The following is a 23589-nucleotide window of genomic DNA, read 5'->3' on the forward strand; positions in this document are numbered from 1 at the left end:
CTGGACACACCTGGGATCCCCCCGGACACACCTGGGACCCCCCCGGATACGCCTGGGACCCCCCTGGACACACCTGGGATCCCCCCGGACACACCTGGGACCCCCCCGGATACACCTGGGACCCCCCTGGACACACCTGAGATCCCCCCAAACCCACCTAGGACCTCCCTGGACACACCTGGGACCCCCTAAACCCATCTGGGACCCCCCTGGATACACCTGGGACCCCCTAAACCCACCTGGGACCCCCCTGGACATGCCTGGGACCCCCCCAGACACACCTGGGACCCCCCTGGATACACCTGGGACCCCTTAAACCCACGTGGGACCCCCCTGGACATGCCTGGGACCCCCCTGGACACACCTGGGACCCCCCAAAACCCACCTAGGACCTCCCTGGACACACCTGGGACCCCCATGGACACACCTGGGATCCCCCTCCTGGAAACACCTGGGACCCCCAAACCCCCACAAAGCTCCCCCGTGCTCCCAGTGCCCCGGGGGGCTCTCGGGGGTCCCTCCCAGTGTCCCGGTGTCCCCCAGGGCCCCTGTACTGGGAACCAGCAGAGCCTGGCCCACAGCCGCCTCTGGGACGCCGTCGTCGGCTTCCTGCACGTCTTCGCACACATGATGAAGAAGCTGGCTCAGGTGGGCACCGGGAGCACTGGGAGGGCACTGGTTGGGCACTGGGAGTTACTGGGAGGTAACTGGGAGCTCTGGTGCGCAGGACTCGTCCCAGCTCGGGCTGCTGAAGGAGCTGCTGGACCTGCAGAAGGACATGGTGGTGATGCTGCTGTCCCTGCTCGAAGGTACCTGGGGAGAGTCCCCTTGTGCCACCTGGGGTGTCCCCACGTCCCCCAGGGGGGCCCTTGACCACCCAGATGTCCCTTTGACCACCCAAGGTGTCCCTTTGACCACTCAGTGTCCCCTGACCAGTGTCCCCTGACCACCCAAGGTGTCCCTTTGACCACTCAAAGGTGTTTCTTGACCACCCAGTGTCCCTTTGACCACTCAAGATGTCCCTTGACCACCCAGGTGTCCCTTGACCACCCAGTGTCCCCTGACCACCCAAGGTGCCCCTTTGACCACCCAAGATGTCCCCTGACCACCCAGGTGTCCCCACGCCCCCCAGGCCGTCCCCACGGCTCCGGGGCCGCCGGCAGGGCGGTGACGCCGCCGTGTCCCCGCAGGGAACGTGGTGAACGGCACCATCGCCCGGCAGATGGTGGACATGCTGGTGGAGTCCTCCAGCAACGTCACCATGATCCTCAAGTTCTTCGACATGTTCCTGAAGCTGCGCGACATCGTCTCGTCCGACGCCTTCCGCCACTTCGTCACCGACCCGCGCGGGCTCATCTCCAAGAAGGACTTCCAGAAGGCCATGGACAGCCAGAAGCAGTACGAGCCCGACGAGATCCAGTTCCTGCTCTCCTGCTCCGAGGCCGACGAGAACGAGATGATCGACGTGGAGAGCTTCGCCCAGCGCTTCCAGGAGCCGGCGCGCGACATCGGCTTCAACGTGGCCGTGCTGCTGACCAACCTGTCGGAGCACGTGCCGCACGACCAGCGCCTCAAGACCTTCCTGGAGCAGGCCGAGAGCATCCTGGACTATTTCCGGCCCTTCCTGGGCCGCATCGAGATCATGGGGGCGGCGCGGCGCATCGAGCGCATCTACTTCGAGATCAGCGGCGCCAACAAGGCGCAGTGGGAGATGCCGCAGGTCAAGGAGTCCAAGCGCCAGTTCATCTTCGACGTGGTCAACGAGGGCGGCGAGGCCGAGAAGATGGAGCTCTTCGTCAACTTCTGCGAGGACACCATCTTCGAGATGCAGATCGCCTCGCGCATCTCCGAGGAGGAGGCGCCGCGCGACGAGGAGGAGGAGGACGACGAGGACAGGGAGGACGAGGAGCCGGCCGAGGCTCCGGCGCCGGCGCTGCCGGGCTTCGGGGCGCTGCGGCGGCTGCTGGGCTCGCCGCAGGCGTGGCGCCGCAGGATCAGGAGGCTGCGCAAGAAGTCGGGGCGCGAGCTGGCGTGGGAGGCGGGCGTGGGCGCGGGGCGCGTGGCGCTGGGGGGCGTGCTGGGGGGGCTGGGGGTGCTGGGGGCCGTGGGGCGCCTGGCCTGGAGCTCGCTCTTCGGCGGGGGGCTGGTGGAGGGGGCGCAGCGCCTGGGGGTCATCGAGGTGCTGGGCTCCATGCCCGACCCCACCCAGGACGCCGTGGGCGGGGGCGAGGCCGGGGCGGGCGACGAGGGGGGACCCCCGGAGCCGGAGCAGCCCCCCGAGGCGCAGCTGGAGGCGCCCCCGGCCGAGGAGGAGGAGGAGGAGCGGCGGGAGGTGAAGGCCGTGCCGGCGGGGCCGGGGGCGCGCAAGGACCCCCATTTCAGGCTGGCGGCCCCCGACGCCCCCGGGGGGCTCGGGGACATCGGGGAGCCCCCCGGGGCTGAGCCCCCCACCCCCGAGGGGACCCCCATCCTGCGCAGGAAGATCGGGGTAAGGGGGGAAAGGGGATTTTGGGGGTTCCTGTGGCGCTTTGGGGGTCCCTAGGGGGGGATTTTGGGGGTTTTTGGTGGGGGAGGACCCTGGGGGTCACTGCGGAGGGTGGGGCTTGGGGAGATTTTGGGGGGTCCCAATGGCAGTTCCTGGTGGGGGGGGGGTTTGGGGGGACCCGGGAGGGAGATTCTGGGGGTCCCTTTGGGGGAGGGGGTCCCCGGGGTCCCCTTTGGGGGGTGGGACACCGTGGAGGGTCCCCAAAGCCCCGATTCCAACCCCCTCCATGGCCCTGCCCGGCCTCAGAGGGATTTTGGGGGGGTCTCGGGGGGATGTGCCCCCCCAGCCCCCCCCCCCTCCGACCCCCCTTGTCCCCCCCAGGAGATGGCGGAGCAGGTGGGGGAGGGGCAGAAGGAAGAGGAGCCCCCGGCCGAGACCGAGAAAGCCGAGTAAGGGCGGGGGGGGAGGGAATTTGGGGGGGGGTCCCTGCCCCGCGGGGGGCTGTGGCCGGCTCCGGGGGTGTCCCCGAGCCCCCCCCCCGCCCACTGTGGGCCGCTGTCCCCCAGCACAGAGAACGGCGAGAAGGGCGGGGGTCCCGAGGGGCCCGAGGAGGGGCCGGAGCCCCGCGCCCCCCCGAAGCGGCGCAAGTCGGTGCCCCGGGAGCGCCGGGAGCCCCCGGCCGAGGGGGGCTTCGACTTCTGGGGCGAGCTGGAGGTGCAGAGGGTCAAGTTCCTGGTAAGGGGGGGCCGGGGGTCTCCGGGGGAGGGGGTTTGGGGGTGCCCCGAGGGGATTTGGGGAGTCCCGGGGGTCCCTGGATTGGCCGGTTCCCCCTCCCCCCAGAATTACCTGTCGCGGAACTTCTACAACCTGCGGTTCCTGGCGCTGTTCCTGGCCTTCGCCATCAACTTCATCCTCCTCTTCTACAAGGTGGGGGGGCTGGGGAGGGTTTGGGGGGCCTGGGGCTCGGGGTGGGGGGCTTTTAGGGGGTCCTGGGTCCCCCACAGAGCTGCTGAGATGAGGTGGGGACACCCCAGAGCCATCGGAGCTTGGGGTGGGGACACACAGGGGTTTGGGGACACTTTGGGTGGCCCCAGACCCTCTTGTGGAGGGGTCCCCAGACCCTTTTATCCCCACAGAGCGGGGGTTGGGGACACTTTGGGTGCCCCCAGACCCCAGTACCCCATTTTGGGAGGGGTCCCCAGACCATTTTATCCCCACAGAGGGGGGGTTGGGGACACTTTGGGTGCCCCCCCATTGTGGGGGGGTCTCCAGCCCCCCGTGTCCCCACAGAGGGGAGTTTGGGGACATTTTGTGTGCCCCCAGACCCCGATAACCCATTGTGGGGGGGTCCCCAGACCCCCGTGTCCCCACAGAGGGGGGGTCTGGAGCCCCGCTGTCCCCGTGGGGGGGGTCCCTCACCTGTCCCCGTCCCCGCAGGTGTCCGAGCACCCCCCGGGCGCCCCGGAGGAGCCCGAGGGCTCGGGGGCGGCCCCCGAGGAGGACGGGGGCGTCCCGGGGGGCGCGGAGGCGGCGGGGGGGGTCCCGGAGGAGCCCGAGGTTTATTATTTCCTGGAGGAGAGCACGGGCTACATGGGCCCGGCCCTGCGGGGGCTGGCGCTGGCCCACACGCTGGTGGCCTTCCTGTGCATCATCGGCTACAACTGCCTCAAGGTGACCCCCGGGACCCCCCCCCCCGGTGTCCCCAAACCCCTGTGGGGGTCCCCAAACCCCTGTGTGATCTCCCCAAACCCCTGTGTGACCCCAAATCCTTGTGTGTCCCCAAACCCCTGTGGGGGTCCCCAAACCCCCGTGTGACCCCAAATCCTTGTGTGTCCCCAAACCCCTGTGGGGGTCCCCAAACCCCTGTGTGACCCCAAATCCTTGTGTGTCCCCAAACCCCTGTGGGGGTCCCCAAATCCCTGTGTGACCCCCCCCCCAAACCCCTGTGTGATCCCCCCAAATCCCTGTGTGACCCAAATCCCTGTGTGACCCCCCCCCCAAACTCCTGTGTGTCCCCAAATCCCTGTGTGTCCCCAAATCCCTGTGGGGGTCCCCAAATCCCTGTGTGACCCCAAATCCCTGTGTCCCCCCCCGACCCCTATGTGTGTCCCCCCAACCCCTGTGACTCCCCATGACCCCGGTGTCCCCAATGTCCCCTGTGACCCCCCCGGTGTCCCCTGTGACCCCCCCCCGGTGTCCCCAGATCCCCCTGGTGATCTTCAAGCGGGAGAAGGAGGTGGCACAGCACCTCGAGTTCTCGGGGCTCTACTGTGACCCCCCCCGACCCCGGTGTCCCCAGTGTCCCCTGTGACCCCCGCAATGTCCCCTGTGACCCCCCTGTAACCCCCCCCGGTGTCCCCAGATCCCCCTGGTGATCTTCAAGCGGGAGAAGGAGGTGGCGCGGCGCCTCGAGTTCTCGGGGCTCTACATCACCGAGCAGCCCCCGGACGACGACGTCAAGGGACAGTGGGACCGCCTGGTGCTCAACGCCCAGTACGGCACTGGGACACACTGGGAGGGCACTGGGGGCACTGGGAGGCACTGGGAGGGCACTGGAGGGAACTGGGGAGTCATGGGAGGGCACTGGAAGGGCACTGGGAGGGCACTGGGAGGGAACTGGGGGCATTGGAAGGGCACTGGGAAGAACTGGGGGCACTGGGAGGCACTGGGAAGCACTGGGGGGCACTGGGAGGGAACTGGGAAGGCACTGGGAGGCACTGGGGGGTACTGGGGGGCACTGGGAGGGAACTGGGAAGGCACTGGGGACTCATGGGAGGGCACTGAGGGGGTTCCAGGGGGTCCGGAGGGGCTGGAAGGGAGGTCTGGGGGTTTCGGGGGGCTCTCACAGAGGTTTTGGGGGTGCTGGGGGGGTCCAGTGGGACCAACTGGGGTTCCCTGGGGACCCCCAGCTGGGGGCATCATCCCCACTGACCCCCCCCATTTTGTGCCCTGACCCCCCCCCCCCCCCCCCAGATCCTTCCCCAGCAATTACTGGGACAAGTTCATCAAGAGGAAGGTGAGGAGGGGTCCTGGGGCCGCCACCCCCTACCCACCTTTTGGAGGTGCCCCCCCGACGCTTTGAGGGGTTTTACCTCGATTTTGGGGTGTCTCCCCCCCCCCCCCCCCAATCCCCCAGGTGATGGAGAAGTACGGGGACATCTACGGGCGGGAGAGGATCGCCGAGCTGCTGGGCATGGACCTGGCCAGCCTGGAAATGGGGGCCCAGGGCGAGCGCAGGGCCCCCCCCGACAGCTCCCTGCTCACCTGGTGGGCACGGGGGGCACCTGCGGCACCTTGGGGGTCCTGTGGGGGGGGGGTTGGGGTCCTAGGGGGGGGATTTGGGGGAGTTTGGGGGAGTTTGGGGGAGTTTGGGGGTGCTACAGGGGTCTAAGGGGGGTTTTGGGGTCCTAGAGGGGGATTTGGGGGAGTTTGGGGGTACTACAGGGGTCTAAAGATGGGGTTTTGGGTCCTGGGGGGGGGATTTGGGGGAGTTTGGGGGTACTACAGGGGTCTAAAGATGGGGTTTTGGGTCCTGGGGGGGGGATTTGGGGGAGTTTGGGGGTGCTACAGGGGTCTAAGGGGGGGTTTTGGGGTCCTAGGAGGGGATTTGGGGGAGTTTGGGGGTACTACAGGGGTCTAAGGGGGGTTTAGGGGTCCTGGGTGGTTCTAGGGAGGAATTGGGGGTCGTGTAGGGGTTTAAGCAGGGGGGGGAGTTAGGGGTCCTGTGTGGTCCTGGGGGCAGTCAGACACTCACCTCATGGGTCTGGGGGCTCCCCTGGGGGGGTCCTGGGTGGTCCTAGGGGGGATTTGGGGCAGTTTTGGGGTCCCATAGGGTTCTAAGGGAGGGTCAGGGGTCCTGTGTGGTCCTGGGGGCAGTCAGACACCCACCTCATGGGTCTGGGGGCTCCCCTGGGGGGGGGTCCTGACCCTTCCTGGGGGTGTCCCCACCCGCTGACCCCCCCACCCGCCGTGCCCCCCCCCCAGGATCACATCCATCGACATCCGCTACCAGATCTGGAAATTCGGGGTGATTTTCACCGATAACGTGAGTTGTGACGGGGGCAAGGGGCGCCACAAAGCCGGGCCGTGAGACCCCCCCCCTCCTCCCCCCCGGCTTTGGGGTGACCCCCAGGTGTGCCCCCCAGTCCTTCCTGTACCTCACCTGGTACATGGCCATGTCCCTGCTGGGCCACTACAACAACTTCTTCTTCGCCTCGCACCTGCTGGACATCGCCATGGGCGTCAAGACGCTGCGCACCATCCTCTCCTCCGTCACCCACAACGGCAAGCAGGTGTGGGGGCACCCCCGGCGTCTGGAGGGGGGGGGGGGGTCCCGGGGGGGTCCCCGTGTGCCCCCCTGACCGCCCTGTGCCCAGCTGGTGATGACGGTGGGGCTGCTGGCCGTGGTGGTCTACCTGTACACCGTGGTGGCCTTCAACTTCTTCCGCAAGTTCTACAACAAGAGCGAGGACGAGGACGAGCCCGACATGAAGTGCGACGACATGATGACGGTGAGATCGGGGAGGTGGGGGGGGGGGTCCCGGGGGAGGTCCCCAGATGGATTTTTGGGGTTCTCCGGGGGTCCCTGACCTCCCCGACCCCCGCAGTGTTACCTGTTCCACATGTACGTGGGGGTCCGGGCCGGGGGCGGCATCGGCGACGAGATCGAGGACCCTGCGGGGGACGATTACGAGCTGTACCGCGTGGTCTTCGACATCACCTTCTTCTTCTTCGTCATCGTCATCCTCCTGGCCATCATCCAGGGTGGGCACCGCGTCTGGGGGGGTGGGGAGGGGGCTTTGGGGGTCATCGTCATCCTCCTGGCCTTCATCCAGGGCAGGAACCTGATGGGAAGGGATGGGGAGGGGGCTTTGGGGGTCATCGTCATCCTCCTGGCCTTCATCCAGGGTGGGAACCCCCCAGATGGGGGGCTGTGGGGTCAGTCTGGGGGTCCGGAAGGGCCTGAGGGGGATCTGGGGGGATCTGGGGGTCCTGGAAGGGCCCTGGGGGTGATGTGGGGGGATCTGGGGGTCCTGGAAGGGCCTGAGGGGGATCTGGGGGGATCTGGGGGTCCTGGAAGGGCCCTGGGGGTGATGTGGGGGGATCTGGGGGTCCTGGAAGGGGATCTGGGGGGATCAGGGGGTCCTAGAAGGGCCTGAGGGGGATCAGGGGGTCCTGGAAGGGGCTGGGGGGATCAGGGGGTCCTGGAAGGGGATCTGGGGGGATCTGAGGGTCCTGGAAGGGGCTGGGGGGATCAGGGGGTCCTGGAAGGGGATCTGGGGGGATCTGAGGGTCCTGGAAGGGGCTGGGGGGATCAGGGGGTCCTAGAAGGGCCTGAGGGGGATCAGGGGGTCCTGGAAGGGGCCGGGGGGGATCAGGGGGTCCCCTCCCGCTGACCCCTCGGTTCCGTGCCCCCCAGGTCTGATCATCGACGCCTTTGGGGAGCTGCGGGGACCAGCAGGAGCAGGTGAAGGAGGACATGGAGGTGAGTCGGGGGGAGGGGGGGGAGGCAGGAGGGTGAGGACCCCCATCCCAGGTGGGGTCGGGGGGCGCAGAGACCCCTCTGTGACCCCCCCCGGGGCCCCCTCCCCAGACGAAATGTTTCATCTGTGGCATCGGGAGCGATTATTTCGACACGACGCCGCACGGCTTCGAGACCCACACGCTGGAGGAGCACAACCTGGCCAACTACATGTGAGATGGGGGGGCTGGGAGGGGGCTTCTGGGGGGTCCTGGAGGGGTCCGGGGGTCCCTGCTGACCTCCCACACCCCCCGGATTTCCCCACCTCCCCCCCCGCCCAGGTTTTTCCTGATGTATTTGATCAACAAGGACGAGACGGAGCACACGGGGCAGGTGGGGAGAGGGGGGGGGGCCTGGGGAGGGGGCGTGGGGGGGGTCACTGGGGGTTCTGGGGGGATCCCAGAGTGGTCTGGGGGGGTTTGAGGGGGTCCCAGGATGGTCTGGGGGGCTTGGGGGGGGTCCCAGGGTGGTCTGGGGGGGTCAATGGGGTCTTGGGGGGTCCCAGGGTGGTCTGGGGGGGTTTGAGGGGGTCCCAGGATGGTCTGGGGGGGTTTGAGGGGGTCCCAGGATGGTCTGGGGGGCTTGGGGGAGGTCCCAGGGTGGTCTGGGGGGGTCAGTGGGGTCTTGGGGGGTCCCAGGGTGGTCTGGGGGGGTTTGAGGGGGTCCCAGGATGGTCTGGGGGGGTTTGAGGGGGTCCCAGGATGGTCTGGGGGGCTTGGGGGAGGTCCCAGGGTGGTCTGGGGGGGTCAGTGGGGTCTTGGGGGGGTCCCAGGGTGGTCTGGAGGGGCTTGGGGGGTCACTGGGGGGTCTGGGGGGGGTCACTGGGGATTCTGGGGGGGGTCTAGGGGGAGAATGGGGCCCACAGGGAAGGGCAGTCCCATGAGGGGGCTCTATAGGAGGGGTCTCTATGGGATTGGGGGGGGTCTCTGTGGGATTTGGGGGGTCTCTATGGGATTGGGGGGGTCTCTATGGGATTGGGGGGTCTCTGTGGGATTTGGGGGGGTCTCTGGGATTGGGGGGGGTCTCTATTGGATTGGGGGTCTCTAGGGGTTTTGAGGGGGGGGGTCTGTGGGATTTGGGGGGGGGGGGTCTGTGGAATTCCCAGGGTGGGTGAGGGTGCTGTGGGGGGTCCCCCATGCCCCCGACGCCCCCTCCCCAATTCCTCCCCCAGGAATCTTACGTGTGGAAGATGTACCAGGAGCGCTGCTGGGATTTCTTCCCGGCCGGGGACTGCTTCCGCAAGCAGTACGAGGATCAGCTGGGATGACCCCAAAATCCCCCTCCCCAAAAATCCCCTTCCCAAAAATCCCCTTCAAGTGCCTTTGACCCACCTCCCCCCGCAAATAAACGCTGCTGAGGGTCACTGGCTCGTCACTGACCCCCCAAAAAGACCCCAGACCCTCTTCAAGTGCCTTTCCCCCTCCCCAAATAAACGCTGCCAAGTGTTGCTGCCCCCCGACTCATTACTGACCCCCCGCGACCCCCAAAACCCCCTGAGATCCCCAAAACCCCCTGGGATCCCCAAAACGAAACTGGGGACCACCAAACCCCTCTGGGGACCCCAAAACCCTGGCAAGCTGAGGGGAAAAGGGAGGGAAATGTGAGGGGAAAAGGATGGGTAATGTGAGGGGAGAAAAGGGCGGGAAATGTGAGGGGAAAAGAGAGGGAAATGTGAGGGGAAAAGAGAGAAATGTGAGGGGAAAAGAGAGGTAAATGTGAGGGGAAAAGAGAGGGAAATGTGAGGGGAAAAGAGAGGGAAATGTGAGGGGAAAAGAGAGGGAAAGGTGAGTGGAAAGGGCAGGAAATGTGAGGGGAAAAGAGAGGGAAATGTGAGGGGAAAAAAAGGCGGGAAATGTGAGGGGAAAAAAAGGCGGGAAATGTGAGGGGAAAAGAGAGGGAAATGTGAGGGGAAAAGAGAGGGAAATGTGAGGGGGAAAGAGAGAAATGGGAGGGGAAAGGGTGGGAAATGTGAGGGGAAAAGAGCGGGAAATGGGAGGGGAAAAAAAGTGGGAAACGTGAGGGGAGAAAAGGGCGGGAAACGTGAGGGGGAAAGAGAGAGAAATGTGAGGGGAGAAAAGGGGGGAAAGGTGAGTGGAAAGGGCAGGAAATGTGAGGGGAAAAGAGAGGGAAATGTGACGGGAAAAGGGGGGGAAATGTGAGGGGAAAAGGGCTGCAAACCTGAGGGGGAAAAAGGTGAAAAACGTGAGAGGAAAAGAGCAGCAAACGTGAGGGGGAAAGGGTGAAAAACGTGAGGGGAAAAGAGTGAAAAACGTGAGGGGAAAAGAGTGAAAAACGTGAGGGGAAAAGAGTGAAAAACGTGACCCTCCAGGAGCTCCCCGGGACCCCTCAAAAGCGCCCGGGATCCCCGGGCTGGTGACTGACCCCTCCGCTGCCTCCCCAGTTCAGCCTGGGCTGACCCCAGCACGATCCCAGTATGACCCAGTGCAGTTCCAGTACAACCCCAGTACGACCCAGTGCAGTTCCAGTAGAACCCCAGTACAGCTCCAGTACAACCCCAGTACAGTTCCAGTATAACCCCAGTACGATCCAGTACAGTTCCAGTAGAACCCCAGTACAATCCAGTACAGTTCCAGTATAACCCCAGTACAATCCAGTACAGTTCCAGTACAGCCCCAGTACGATCCAGTATACCCCCAGTACGATCCAGTACAGTTCCAGTATACCCCCAGTACAACCCAGTTCAGTTCCAGTAGAACCCCAGTACAATCCACTGCAGTTCCAGTATAACCCCAGTACGATCCCGTACAGTTCCAGTATAACCCCAGTACAATCCAGTACAGTTCCAGTATAACCCCAGTACAATCCAGTACAGTTCCAGTACAGCCCCAGTACGATCCAGTATACCCCCAGTACGATCCAGTACAGTTCCAGTATACCCCCAGTACAACCCAGTTCAGTTCCAGTAGAACCCCAGTACGATCCAGTACAGTTCCAGTACAACCCCAGTACGGTCTCACTGTCCTCCCTCCACAGTCCCAGTACGATCCGCTTTAACCCCAGTTTGTCCCAGTCCCTCCCGGGACTGTCACTCCACTCCCGCCCCAGTCCGCCCAGTCCGGGACGCGCCCGGTACTGGGAGGGGGCGTGGTTAAAGCGGAGGGCGTGGCCTGGACTCACGCACGTGGTCTCACCCTGTGGGCGTGGCCATGGTCCCGGCCCCGCCTCTGCCGTCGTGCAGCGGAAGTAGCCGCGACGTCACTTCCGGAAGAGCCGCGAACATGGCGCTGTTCGAGCAGATGCGGGCGAACGTGGGGAAACTGCTGCGGGGCATCGACCGGTACTGGGAGCACTGGGAGCACTGGGAGGGACTGGGAGAGGACTGGGGGGCCCCGGTGTGTCACTGGGGGGGTCCCAGGTGTGTCACGGGGGGTTCCAGGGGTGCCCCAGGTGTGCCCCAGGTGTGGCCCAGGTGTGTCACAGGTGTGCCCCAGGTGTGTCACAGGTGTGCCCCAGGTGTGTCAGAGCCCCCCTCACCTGCGCAGGTACAACCCCGAGAACCTGGCCACGCTGGAGCTGTGCAATGGGGGGCTGGGGTGTGTAAGGGGGGGGGTCCCAGGTGTGTCAGAGCCCCCTCACCTGCGCAGGTACAACCCCGAGAACCTGGCCACGCTGGAGCGCTACGTGGAGACGCAGGCCAAGGAGAACGCCTACGACCTGGAGGCCAACCTGGCCGTGCTGAAGCTGTGAGGGCTCGGGGGGGGACTCTGGGGGGGGTTTGGGGGGTCCCTGAGCCCCCCTCCCCCCCCCCAGGCCTCACCTGGGCTCACCTGTGCAGGTACCAGTTCAACCCCGCCTTCTTCCAGACCGGGGTGACGGCGCAGATCCTGCTCAAGGCGCTCACCAACCTGCCCCACACCGACTTCACCCTCTGCAAGTGCATGATCGACCAGGCACACGTATCCTGGCACCCCAAATCCGGGGGGGACACCCCCAGGGAACCCCCAAATCCTGAGAGAAACCCCAAATCCAGGGGGAAACCCCCCCAGTTCCAGAGGGAACCCCCCAGGGAACCCCCAAATCCAGGGGGACTTCACCCTCTGCAAGTGCATGATCGACCAGGCACACGTATCCTGGCACCCCAAATCTGGGGTACCCCCCAAATCCGGGGGGAACCCCCCAAATCCATGGGGAACCCCCCAGTTCCATGGAGAACCCCAAATTCCACAAGGACCCCCCCAAACCTCCACAGGGACCACCCCCCCTCCCTTTTCCCTGCCCGACACCGCCCAGTTCCACCCCAGAGAGGTCAAATCTGGTGTTTCTCCCCCAGAATCCCCCCCCAAACCCGGATTTTGGGGTTCAGCCGAGGGGGGCACCTGCACCCCCCCCCGTTTTCTCCCCAAATTTCCCCTTGACCTCCCCGAACCGCAGCAGGAGGAGCGGCCCATCCGGCAGATCCTGTACCTGGGGGAGCTGCTGGAGACCTGCCACTTCCAGTCCTTCTGGGTGAGCCCCCCCAAAATCGGGGTCCCCGAAACCCTGGGGGGGGGGGGGGGGAGACAAAAAGGGGGAGCCCTGAATGTGGGGGTGACCCCCGGAATTCCGGCAGCAAGCGCTGGATGAGAACATGGAGCTGCTGGAGGGGATCACCGGCTTCGAGGACTCCGTCAGGAAATGTGAGGGGGATCTGGGGGGGTCCTGAAAGGTTTTGGGGGGGGCTTAAAGGGAATCTTGAGGGGTTTTGGGGGTCCTGGGTTTTCTGTAGGGGTTCCTGGAGGAACCTAGAGGTGGTTCAGGGGGGTTTTGGGGGGTCCTGGGGAGGTTTTGGGGGGGCTTGGAGGGATTCTTCAGGGGCTTTGGGGTGATTTTGGGGGTCCTGGAGGAGTTTGGAGGGAATCTTGAGGGGGTTTGGGGGGATTTTGGGGGTCCTGGTGAGGTTTTGGGGGTCCTGGGTTATCTTTAGGGGTTCCTGGAGGAACCTGGGGGTGGTTCAGGGGGGATTTGAGGGTCCCTGAGGGGGTTTTGGGGGTTCAGGGTTATCTTTAGGGGTTCCTGGAGGAACCTGGGGGTGGTTATGGGGGATTTCAGGGTCCCTGAGGGGTTTTGGAGGTACAGGGGTGTCCTGGGGGGGGGGGATTGTGGGGAGGTGCCAGGGGGTTGTCTGGGGGTGCTCTGGGGGTTCTGGGCAGTTTTGGGGGGCTCGGTGCCACCGTGGGGGTCCCCGCAGTCATCTGCCACGTGGTGGGGATCACGTACCAGCACATCGACCGCTGGCTGCTCGCCGAGATGCTGGGGGACCTCTCAGGTGAGGGGGCTGGGGGTCCTGGGCGGGGTTTGGGGGGGTCCCAGCTGGAGGTTGGGTTCTGGAGGGAGCTTGGGAGGGTCCTGAGGGGGTTTGGGGAGCCCTGGATGGGGTTTTGGGGGTGCTGTGATGGGGGTTTGGGGGATCCTGGGGAGGTGCAAGAAGGTCTGGAAGGATTTGGGGGGTTTTGGGGGGTCTCTAGGGGGTGTCCGAGCCCCCCCAGACCCCGCCGTGCCCCCCAGAGTCGCAGCTGAGGGTGTGGATGAGCAAATACGGGTGGACGGAGCCAGAGCCAGGGCGGATCCTCATCTCCAACCAGGAGGAGAACATCAAACCCAAGAACATCGTGGAGAAGATCGACTTCGACAGTGGGTTGGGGGTCCTGGGGGGGGATTGGGGGCATCCTGGCGGGAGTTTGGGGAAGTTTTGGGGGAGCTGGGGGGTTCTCAGGGTGTTTTGAGGGGGTGTTGGGAGGATACAGGGAGATCCCATGGGGATTTTGGGGTCCTGGAGGAGGTTTGGGGTCCTGGAGAGGGTTTGGGGCAATACTGGAGGGTCCTGGGGCTATCCTGAGGAGTTTTGGGTGGGTTTTGGGGGTCTGGGGAGGGATACAGGAGAGGCCCGGGGGTGTCTGAGGGAGTTTGGAGGTAAAGGGGATGTCCCGGGGCCCCCCCCCAGCTCACCTGTTCTCCTCCCAGGTGTGTCCAGCATCATGGCCTCCTCTCTCTGAGCCCCCCGGAAGCGAGCCCTCAACACCGACCCCCCAATTCCAGCCCCCCAACCCCGACCCTGCCCAGTTTAATCAGTAAAGAGGCTCCAACGCTGCACTGGGCTCATTCTTTGGGGTCGTCAAAATGGACGGGGGTCGTCTGAGGGGAGGTGGGCGGGGCTTCAGAGTGGGTGGGGCGCGGTGGGGGCTTTAAGGCGCTGTGGGCGTGGCCTCGGCTCCGTGAGGGCGGTGGGTGTGGCGGTGGGCGGGGCGCCGGTGGCGCCTGAGGGCGGGGTGGGCGTGGCTCCGCCCGGGCCGTGCGCGCGCGGCGCGGTGGGCGCGGCCTGGGCGGCGGCGCGTGCGCAGTCGGGGCGCGGGGGGGGGGCGCCGAGTCGGGTCCGTGTCGCTGGCGCGTCCTCCGCCTGTCGCGACATCAGGGCGGCGATAATGGTGGATTACCACAGCGCGGGGCAGCCCCACCCGTACGGCGGGAACGGGCCCGGCCCCAACGGCGACTACATGGCCCAGGAGGATGATTGGGATCGGGATCTGCTCCTGGACCCCGCCTGGGAGAAGCAGCAGCGCAAGGTGGGGGGGGAGGCTGGGGGGTCACTGAGGGGAAATCGTGAGGGGCTGAGGGGTTCCTCAGGGGTCTGGAGGGTTTGAGGGGTCTCTGAGGGGTCCCGGAGGCGTCAGAGCGCGGGTCAGGGGGAGCTGGGGGGTCCCTGAGGGGATCCGTGAGGGATCCTGGGGTGTCTGAGGGGATCCGTGAGGGATCCTGGGGTGTCTGAGAGGTCCCTGAGGGGATCCGTGAGGGATCCTGGGGTGTCTGAGGGGATCCGTGAGGGATCCTGGGGTGTCTGAGAGGTCCCTGAGGGGATTCGAGTTCCAGGGGGATCCTTTGAGGGGTCGCAGAGGGGCCGGGGGTGTCCCTGAGGGGGCTCATGAGGGGTCAGAGCCCGGGACAGGGAGGTTTGGGGGGTTTTAGGGGGTCTGAAGGGTCCCTAAAGGGGCACAGGGGGCTCCTGAGGGGTCCCAGCCCGGGGCAGCGACATCTGAGGGGTGCCAGGACCTTTGGGGGGCCTCTCTGAGGGGTCTGGGGGGGACTCAGGGTGTCCCTGGAAGGTCCGAGCCGGGTCTGGGGGGGAATCAGGACTTTTGGGGGGTTCCTGAGCGGGGTCAGAGAGGGAGAGACCCCTCTAAGGTAGTGGGGGGGACACTTTGGGGACCCCCAGGGCTGTGTCTGGGGGGATATGACACCTGAGAGGAGAGCAATGAACTTTGGGGACCCCCAGGGCTGTGTTTGGGGGGATATGACACCTGAGAGGAGAGCAATGAACTTTGGGGACCCCCAGGGCTGTGTCTGGGGGGATATGACACCTGAGGGATGAATTTTGGGGACCCCCAGGGCTGTGTTTGGGGGGATATGACACCTGAGGGATGAATTTTGGGGACCCCCAGGGCTGTGTTTGGGGGGATATGACACCTGAGGGATGAATTTTGGGGACCCCCAGGGCTGTGTTTGGGGGGATATGACACCTGAGGGATGAATTTTGGGGACCCCCAGGGCTGTGTTTGGGGGGATATGACACCTGAGGGATGAATTTTGGGGACCCCCAGGGCTGTGTCTGGGGGGATATGACACCTGAGGGATGAATTTTGGGGACCCCCAGGGCTGTGTTTGGGGGGATATGACACCTGAGAGGAGAGCAATGAACTTTGGGGACCCCCAGGGCGGTGTTGGGGGGTCTCCCGTGCTGGGCAGGGGGCTGTGAGGAGCGGACAGCCCGGCTGGAGCGAACCCCGAGGGATTCGCGCTGGTTCCCGGGGGGGGTCCGGAGGGTCCCCCCCCGATTCCGGGTGGGGAAACTTCCGGAGAGCTTTGGGACGGGATAAAGGGCACTGGGGAAAGGGGGATCCGCCGGGATCCGCCGGGATCCGCTGGGATCCTCTGGGATCCGCCGCCTTCCCGGGGCAGCGGGAGCTGCGGGGGTCCCCTGCATCGTTCCCCCACCCCCCCGAAAAAAAAAAAAAACCCGGGACCCTCCGGCGTGGGAACCGCCGGGAGCTGGGAGGGGCTGGCCCGGAATTCCGAGCGGGCGCCGGAGTGTTCCGGGTTAATCATTGGAGACGGGCGGAACTGCCGGCTCAGGGGGCAGTCCCGGCTTTGGGGTGAATTCCCGGAGTTTGGGGTGAATTCCCGGGTTTGGGGTGAATTCCCGCAGTTTGGGGTGAATTCCCGCAGTTTGGGGTGCATTCCCGCAGTTTGGGGTTCCATTCCCGCAGTTTGGGGTGCATTCCCGCAGTTTGGGGTGAATTCCCGCAGTTTGGGGTGCAACCCCGGGTTTGGGGTTCCATTCCCGCAGTTTGGGGTGAATTCCCGCAGTTTGGGGTGAATTCCCGCAGTTTGGGGTGCATTCCCGCAGTTTGGGGTTCCATTCCCGCAGTTTGGGGTGAATTCCCGGGTTTGGGGTGAATTTCCGCAGTTTGGGGTGAATTCCCGGGTTTGGGGTGAATTTCCGCAGTTTGGGGTTCCATTCCCGCAGTTTGGGGTTCCATTCCCGCAGTTTGGGGTGCATTCCCGCAGTTTGGGGTGAATTCCCGCAGTTTGGGGTGAATTCCCGCAGTTTGGGGTGCAACCCCGGGTTTGGGGTGAATTCCTTCAGTTTGGGGTGAATTCCCGCAGTTTGGGGTGAATTTCCGCAGTTTGGGGTGAATTTCCGCAGTTTGGGGTGAATTCCCGGGTTTGGGGTGAATTCCCGGAGTTTGGGGTGAATTCCCGCAGTTTGGGGTGAATTCCCGCAGTTTGGGGTGAATTCCCGGGTTTGGGGTTCCATTCCCGCAGTTTGGGGTTCCATTCCCGCAGTTTGGGGTGAATTCCTTCAGTTTGGGGTGAATTCCCGCAGTTTGGGGTGAATTCCCGCAGTTTGGGGTGAATTTCCGCAGTTTGGGGTTCCATTCCCGCAGTTTGGGGTTCCATTCCCGCAGTTTGGGGTGAATTCCTTCAGTTTGGGGTGAATTCCCGCAGTTTGGGGTGAATTCCCTGAGTTCTGCCCTGAGTTCCCCGAGTTCTGTGTCCGGTTCCTGTGCCTTGGTTGAATTCCCTGAGTTTTGGTGTGAATTCCCTCAGGTTCGTGTTAATTGACTAATCGGGGGTCGAGTTTCCCGTGAGTTGTGTTTAATTCCCTGGATTTCGGGCGAATCCCCTCCGGTTTTGGGATGTTTAGGGGAGCCCCCCGTCCCGGGGACACCTCGGGCTCGGCACGGCTGGCTCCGTTGCCGTGGTTACCTGGGATTTCCAGGTTTTTCGAAGGAAAAACCGGGCTAAATTGGATTATTTTTGGCACAGGAAGCGCGGGATGAGCTTCCTCCTCCTCTTCCTCCTCCACTTCCTGCCGTTCCCGGCGCTTCCCGCTCCTGTCCCGCGTCTCCCACCCCGTTCCTGCTCTTCCCCTCGGCCCGGAATGTGAATTTTCCCCGTGGATTTGGCCGGATCTGGGGTGCATTTCCCCGCGGGAATGCCGGAGGATGGAAGAGCTCTGCCGGCCTCGTTAATTAGGCGTTAATGAGCGGGGCTTAGGGATTGCCCCGGACCCCTCCTCCCTTTTTTGGGAATTTGGGAATCTCCTTCCGCCCAGAGGCGGCTCCTGCTTTTCCACCGGGTCCCTGCGTTTGGGGCGGTTTGGGTGCTGGAATTCCCAGTGTCCCAAAGCCCTTGGGTGGGGAAGGGGCCGTGTCCGGCCCCGGGGATTCGCTCTGGAATTCTCTGGAATTCCAGCAATGCGGCCGGAGCAGCGGGAGAGCAGCGGGAACGGAACCTCAGAGAGTCCGGCCGTCCTTCCTTCCTTCCTTCCTTCCTTCCTTCCTTTCCTTCCTCCCCAAACCCACCATAAAAACCCAGGAAGTTTGGCCCCAAACAGGTGCTTTTCCTCATAGGAAGTTTTACCTGAAACAGGTGTTTCTTCTCCCATAAAAACCCAGGAAGTTTTACCCCAAACAGGTGCTTTTCCTCCCATAAAAACCCAGCAGTTTTTACCCCAAACAGGTGTTTTTCCTCCGTGAGTTTTTGCCCCAAACAGGTGTTCTTCCTCCCAGGAATTTTTACCCCAAACAGGTGTTTTTCCTCCTAGAAATTTTTGTCCCCCAGGTGTTTTTTCTCCCATAAACCCCAGGAGTTTTTACCCCAAACAGGTGTTTTTCCTCACAGGAATTTTTACCCCAAACAGATGTTTTTCCTCCCAGGAATTTTTGCCCTCCAGGTGTTTTTCCTCCATGAGTTTTTACCCCAAACAGGTGTTTTTCCTCCCAGCAGTTTTTGCCCCAAACAGATGTTTTTCCTCCCAGGAATTTTTACCCCAAACAGGTGTTTTTCCTCCCAGCAGTTTTTGCCCCAAACAGGTGTTTTTCCTCTGTGAGTTTTTACCCCAAACAGGTGTTTTTCCTCCCAGCAGTTTTTGCCCCAGACAGGTGTTTTTCCTCCCAGGAATTTTTACCCCAGACAGGTGTTTTTCCTCCCAGGAATTTTTACACCCAGACAGGTGTTTTTCCTCCGTGAGTTTTTGCCCCAAACAGGTGTTTTTCCTCACAGGAATTTTTGCCCCAGACAGGTGTTTTTCCTCCGTGAGTTTTTGCCCCAGACAGGTGCTTTTCCTCCATGAGTTTTTACCCCAAACAGGTGTTTTTCCTCCCAGGAATTTTTACCACAAACAGGTGTTCTTCCTCCCAGGAATTTTTACCCCAGACAGGTGTTTTTCCTCCGTGAGTTTTTGCCCCAGACAGGTGTTTTTCCTCCCAGGAATTTTTGCCCCAAACAGGTGTTTTTCCTCCGTGAGTTTTTGCCCCAAACAGGTGTTTTTCGCCCCAGTTCCAGACTGGGATGCCCTGGGAGGAGAACTGCCCGGCCTCTTTGGGATCCATCGCGGGCGCAGCGCGGGGACCCCGGATCCGGGGGGATCCCGACCCCCCAGCAGGGCTCGTCCCTCCCTCTGCTCCTTGCCCGTATTTCCCCGTTTTCCCCATTTCTGGGGCGTTCCCAGCTCCTTCCCCCGCACCTGGCGCAGGCCCCTGGGCACATCCCGGCTGCAGGAGGGATTTTTGGGGGCAGAAAGGCGGGGGTGAAGCACCGGCAGCGGGGCAGGACCCCCCCCCCCAAAGGCCAGGTTTGGGGTTTTTTTTTTTTTGGGAAGGGGGAATTTCGGCGCTGCCGCACCCCCGGCGAGGCGTGGCCGGCGTTGGAGCCGCTCATCATCATCATCATCAGGAATGCGGGAACGCCCTGACCCCACCCCAAATCCCACCTGTGCGGGCCCGCGGGAGGGGCCTCGCCGCGGCATTCCCAAAAATCCCGGCCCGGAGCCCAATAAGGGCAAGGAATGAGGAGAATTCCGCGCTCCGGCCTCCCCCGGGAGCGGCAGATGCAGCGAAAGCAGCAGAAAACATCCGAAAAAAACAACAGCAAAACATTCCAAGGGGAGGGGAAAACCCGGGATGTGCCGGGGATGGGAGTCAGCAGCGCCCCGAAATCCTCACTTTCCCTCATTTCTGCTCCCCTTCCCCGAATTTTTGTAATTTTCCCGAATTTTTAGCGATCTTTACCCCCAAATTTTAGTCATTTTTTCTTGATTTTAAGTCGTTTCCCACCATTATTTTGTGCGTTCCTGCCGTTTCTAGCAGTTTTTCCCCATTTTTTGATCCCATTTCCTGATTTTTTTTGGGTAACTTCCTGGCTTTTTTGACTTTGCTCCAGTGTTTTTGTCATTTTCCCAAATTTTTCTGGTCATTTTCCCAGTTTTGGGGGAAATTTTCCTGGGTTTTGGTCATTCTTCCCAGTTTCTGGATCATTTTCCCCTGGTTTTGGGCCACTTTTCCTGGTGTTATCATCACTTTCGCAGTTTTCTGCTCATTTTCCCAGTTCATCCTCAGTTTTCCTGAATTTTTGGCAACTTTCCCTGTGTTTAAGTAACTTTCCCCACTTTTTTTTCCTCATTTTCCCTGATTTCTGGGTGACTTTTCCTGATTTTTTCCTCACTTTCCCTGTTTTTTCCCCCTTTTCCCAGATTTCTGACCCCTCATCGTGGATTTTGGGTCACTTTCCCTGATTTTTCCTCCTTTTCCTCCTTTTCTCCTCTCCTCGGACAAGCGGCGCCTCGTTAATTATGTTAATTATGCAAATGGCGTTAATTAACCCCCCGCTAACGAGCCCAGGGGAACGCCTGGATGAGTTTTTTATTCCCTCTGGAATTTTCTTTCAGCTCTGCCACATTTTAACGGGAATTTGGGGATGTGGGAGCAAATTCATTCCCGCCCTAACGAGGGCTCCTTAACGACCCCAAACCCCGGGATTTTGGGGGCTCCAACCCTGGGAAAAGACCCCAAAACCCACCCGGGGGGGCTCGTTCCCACCTGGAATTCCCGGGGCTCCCACAGTGGGAAAACCCCAAAAAGGACCCAAAAATGAGGAATTCAGGGAGGCCCCCAAAGGAAAATCCCGATTTGGGGCTTTTTTTGGGGATAAATCACTGTCCCCGAGGATCCCCCCGAAAAAATTCCCCAGGAAACACCCCAGGGCAGCATTCCCAGCGTGCCCAGAATTAGGGATCTTTCCCTTAAAAAGTTGGGAATAACCCCTTGGGATCGTTCACAAACACATCCCAGCTTCTTCCCAAGGGATTTCCATCCCAAAGTTGGAGTTTTAGGGAAAAAAAATAGAGGAAAAGAGGGATGAAAATGCAAGTTCCAGCCCTGAAATTCCCAATTTTTAGGGAAAAAAATGGAGGAAAAGAGGGATGAAAATGCAATTTCCAGCCCCGAAATTCCCAATTTTTCCATGGAAAGGAGGAAGAGGAGGCAGGTTTTCCTCCCTGCCGCTGTTTCCCAGTGGTTTTCATGGGTGAGCAGAGGAAAAGAGGGATGAAAAGTGGGATAAACCCCTTTCCCAGCCCCGAAATCCCAAAATCCTTGGGGTGAACGCATCCTCCAGCTCTGGAATCCCAAATTCTGGGCTGGAGCGAGGTGGATTTTCCTCCCTGCCAGCGCTTTCCGACGCTTTTCATGGAAAAATCGAGGCGAATAGAGGAGAAAGTAGGGCTAGACCCCCTTTCCCAGCCCCAAAATCCCGGGATTTGGGGCGGGCTCGGTGCCCGCCCGGATTTGGGGAGGGGAGGGGTCCCGGCTCCGGCCGTCCCTGACACAATGCCTGGAAAACGCTTTTCCAGCGGTTCCGTGGGAAGGAAATTCCAGAGGCCCGTGCGGAATCTCCTTTTTTAGGCATTTTTGGGATGGTTATTTCTGGCCGGAGCGCGCCGGGGGGGGGGGGGGGGTCGCTCCGGGCGGGATTTATCCCGGATTCCAGCGGCCCCGCTTCCCGCCCACCCCTCCCCAAACTCCTCGTTCTGGGGGCAAAACCCTCGGCTTTGGGGCTGTGGGAGCGTCCTGGGGCCGGGGGACAGCCAGGCTGCCCTCGGCACAGGAATTCCCGGGATTTGGCGCAGGAATTCCCGGGATTTGGTGCAGAAATTCCCAGCATTTGGCACAGAAATTCCCAGGATTTGGCTGCGTTTCCCTGGGATTTTGGGCCTTTCCCAGAGCGCCGGTGACCCCTGGGCACCGCAGGGCCAGGGAGAGATCCCAGAACGGGATTTTTATGGGATTTTTATGGGATCACGCAGGGCCCGTTGTGTGTACCCGTGAAGGAGATCCCAGAGCTGGATTTTTCTGGGATTTTTCCAGGATCGCTCCAGGATCCCTCGGGGCCGGGTGACTCAGGCCCGTTGTGTGTACCCATGAAGGAGATCCCAGAGCTGGATTTTTCTGGGATCTCTCCAGGATCTCTCCGGGATCCCCCGGGGCCGGGTGACTCAGGACCCCTTGTGCGTGTCCATGAAGGAGATCCCAGAGCTGGATTTTATGGGATTTTTCCGGGATCTCTCTGGGATCTCTCGGGGCCGGGTGACTCAGGTCCCCTTGTGCGTGTCCATGAAGGAGATCCCAGAGCTGGATTTTTCTGGGGTTTTTCCAGGATCTCTCCAGGATCCCCCGGGGCCAGGTGACTCAGGGCCTGTTGTGCGTATCCATGAAGGAGATCCCAGAGCTGGATTTTTCTGGGATCTCTCCGGGATCGCTCCGGGATCCCCCGGGGCCGGGTGACTCAGGGCCCCTTGTGCGTGTCCATGAAGGGGATCCCAGAGCTGGATTTTTCTGGGGTTTTTCCGGGATCACTCTGGGATCCCCCGGGTGACTCAGGGCCCCTTGTGCGTGTCCATGAAGGAGATCCCAGAGCTGGATTTTTCTGGGGTTTTTCCGGGATCTCTCCGGGATCCCCCGGGGCCGGGTGACTCAGGCCCGGCGTGCCGGTGCCCGCGGGGCCGCGCCCGGCCGCGCCTGGCACAGGCATGTGCGGGCCTGGCACCGGCCAAAGTCCCGGCGCCGCCCCGGAGCCGCCCCAAAACCGGGATCTTCCCGGGAACCCTGCTGGATGCGGGGCGGTCCCAGATCCCCGGCGGATCAGCCCGGCTTTCCCCCCGCGCCTGGGGTCGGATCCCGGGGTTGGAGCGGGCAGGGATCTGTCCGGAGGAGGTTCCTGATCCCAAAATGTGGCCCTACAAGCAGATTTTGGGGTGGAGCCACCCCGGCTCCACAAATTACTGGAGATGGGGGTTGTGGGATCGGGCGTTCCCGGGGGGTGAAAGGCTCGGGGTCATTCCCACTGGGATCAATAACCCGGGGTCATTCCCAGTGGGATCAATAACCCGGGGTCATTCCCAGTGGGATCACTGGGGTCATTCCCAGTGGGATCCATAACCCGGGGTCATTCCCAGTGGGATCAGTGGGGTCATTCCTGCTGGGATCACTGGGGTCATTCCCAGTGGGATCACTGGGGTCATTCCCAGTGGGATCAATAACCCGGGGTCATTCCCAGTGGGATCGATAACCTGGGGTCATTCCCAGTGGGATGAGGAATCCCCAGGCCTCCAATCTCCCCGTTCTCCCCCAAACCCCAGGGGTCCCCACTGACCCTGCCTGTGTCCCTGCTGACCCCGGGGGTGCCCACTGACCCCGGGGGTCCCCCCAAAGCCCGGGATCCCGCTGACCCCGGGGGTCCCGCTGACCCTGGGGGTCCCCCCAAAGCCGGGGGTCCCGCTGACCCTGGGGGTCCCCCCAAAGCCAGGGGTCCCGCTGACCCCGGGGGTCCCCCTGACCCCGGGGGTCCCCCCAAAGCCTGGGATCCCGCTGACCCCGGGGGTCCCCCCTGACCCCGGGGGTCCCCCCAAAGCCCGGGGGTCCCCCCAAAGCCGGGGGTCCCGCTGACCCCGCCCCTGGCCCCGCAGACGTTCACGGCCTGGTGCAACTCCCACCTGCGCAAGGCCGGCACGCAGATCGAGAACATCGACGAGGATTTCCGGGACGGGCTCAAGCTGATGCTGCTGCTCGAGGTCATCTCAGGTCAGGCCTGAGCCCCAAACCCCAAACTGGGCCCAAAATCCTTAAACTGAGCCAGAAAACCCCTAAAGTGGGCCCAAAACCCCTCAAAATGAGCCCACTATATTTAAATTGGGCCCAAAACCCTCCAAACTGAGCCTAAAAACCTCCAGGCTGGGCACAAAGTACTGAAA

The 23589-nt window shown here is 62.6% G+C and overlaps 3 protein-coding genes across 6 annotated transcripts in view; all 3 read left to right on the top strand.

Moving 5' to 3' along the window:
* The window catches only part of RYR1 (ryanodine receptor 1), an 89666-nt gene extending 80213 nt beyond the window's left edge, over nucleotides 1-9453 (top strand). Inside the window, 19 exon segments of the mRNA XM_053968499.1 lie at nucleotides 544-648; nucleotides 728-809; nucleotides 1191-2488; nucleotides 2867-2934; nucleotides 3052-3220; nucleotides 3326-3412; nucleotides 3923-4156; nucleotides 4848-4978; nucleotides 5459-5501; nucleotides 5622-5752; nucleotides 6470-6530; nucleotides 6631-6777; nucleotides 6862-6996; nucleotides 7093-7249; nucleotides 7905-7936; nucleotides 7938-7970; nucleotides 8079-8179; nucleotides 8288-8339; nucleotides 9178-9453. Coding sequence (XP_053824474.1) covers nucleotides 544-648; nucleotides 728-809; nucleotides 1191-2488; nucleotides 2867-2934; nucleotides 3052-3220; nucleotides 3326-3412; nucleotides 3923-4156; nucleotides 4848-4978; nucleotides 5459-5501; nucleotides 5622-5752; nucleotides 6470-6530; nucleotides 6631-6777; nucleotides 6862-6996; nucleotides 7093-7249; nucleotides 7905-7936; nucleotides 7938-7970; nucleotides 8079-8179; nucleotides 8288-8339; nucleotides 9178-9273 — 3162 coding nt within the window. The 3' untranslated portion in view covers nucleotides 9274-9453.
* Nucleotides 9454-11218: 1765 nt separating this feature from the next.
* EIF3K (eukaryotic translation initiation factor 3 subunit K) lies at nucleotides 11219-14094 on the top strand. Of its 2 annotated transcripts, XM_053968523.1 has the most exons (8): nucleotides 11219-11304; nucleotides 11612-11710; nucleotides 11803-11923; nucleotides 12399-12473; nucleotides 12577-12643; nucleotides 13195-13272; nucleotides 13512-13637; nucleotides 13968-14094. In XM_053968523.1, exons 1-8 carry the CDS (start codon nucleotides 11246-11248, stop codon nucleotides 13997-13999), a joined length of 657 nt encoding a protein of 218 aa, XP_053824498.1. In that variant the 5' UTR covers nucleotides 11219-11245; the 3' UTR covers nucleotides 14000-14094. The 2 variants fall into 2 exon arrangements, with proteins under 2 accessions (XP_053824498.1, XP_053824499.1); XM_053968524.1 differs by lacking the exons at nucleotides 11219-11304; nucleotides 11612-11710; nucleotides 11803-11923 and adding an exon at nucleotides 12035-12092.
* Nucleotides 14095-14366: 272 nt separating this feature from the next.
* ACTN4 (actinin alpha 4) overlaps nucleotides 14367-23589 on the top strand; it is a 28280-nt gene continuing 19057 nt past the window's right edge. For all 3 annotated transcript variants that reach the window (XM_053968538.1, XM_053968537.1, XM_053968539.1), the window contains exons 1-2: nucleotides 14367-14566; nucleotides 23305-23419. In XM_053968538.1, the coding sequence (XP_053824513.1) occupies nucleotides 14426-14566; nucleotides 23305-23419 (256 nt within the window). In that variant the 5' untranslated portion in view covers nucleotides 14367-14425. The remainder of the gene's footprint in view (nucleotides 14567-23304; nucleotides 23420-23589) is intronic.

Source organism: Vidua chalybeata, chromosome 35 (assembly GCF_026979565.1).
Source record: "Vidua chalybeata isolate OUT-0048 chromosome 35, bVidCha1 merged haplotype, whole genome shotgun sequence".
NCBI lineage: Eukaryota > Metazoa > Chordata > Aves > Passeriformes > Viduidae > Vidua > Vidua chalybeata.

Coding starts and splice junctions, on each gene's coding strand:
- EIF3K (XM_053968523.1), top strand. CDS start 11,246: ATGGCGCTGTTCGAGCAGATGCGGGCGAACGTGGGGAAACTGCTGCGG. Junction 12,644..13,194: donor CGAGGACTCCGTCAGGAAAT/GTGAGGGGGATC, acceptor GGGTCCCCGCAG/TCATCTGCCACGTGGTGGGG. Junction 13,273..13,511: donor GATGCTGGGGGACCTCTCAG/GTGAGGGGGCTG, acceptor CGTGCCCCCCAG/AGTCGCAGCTGAGGGTGTGG.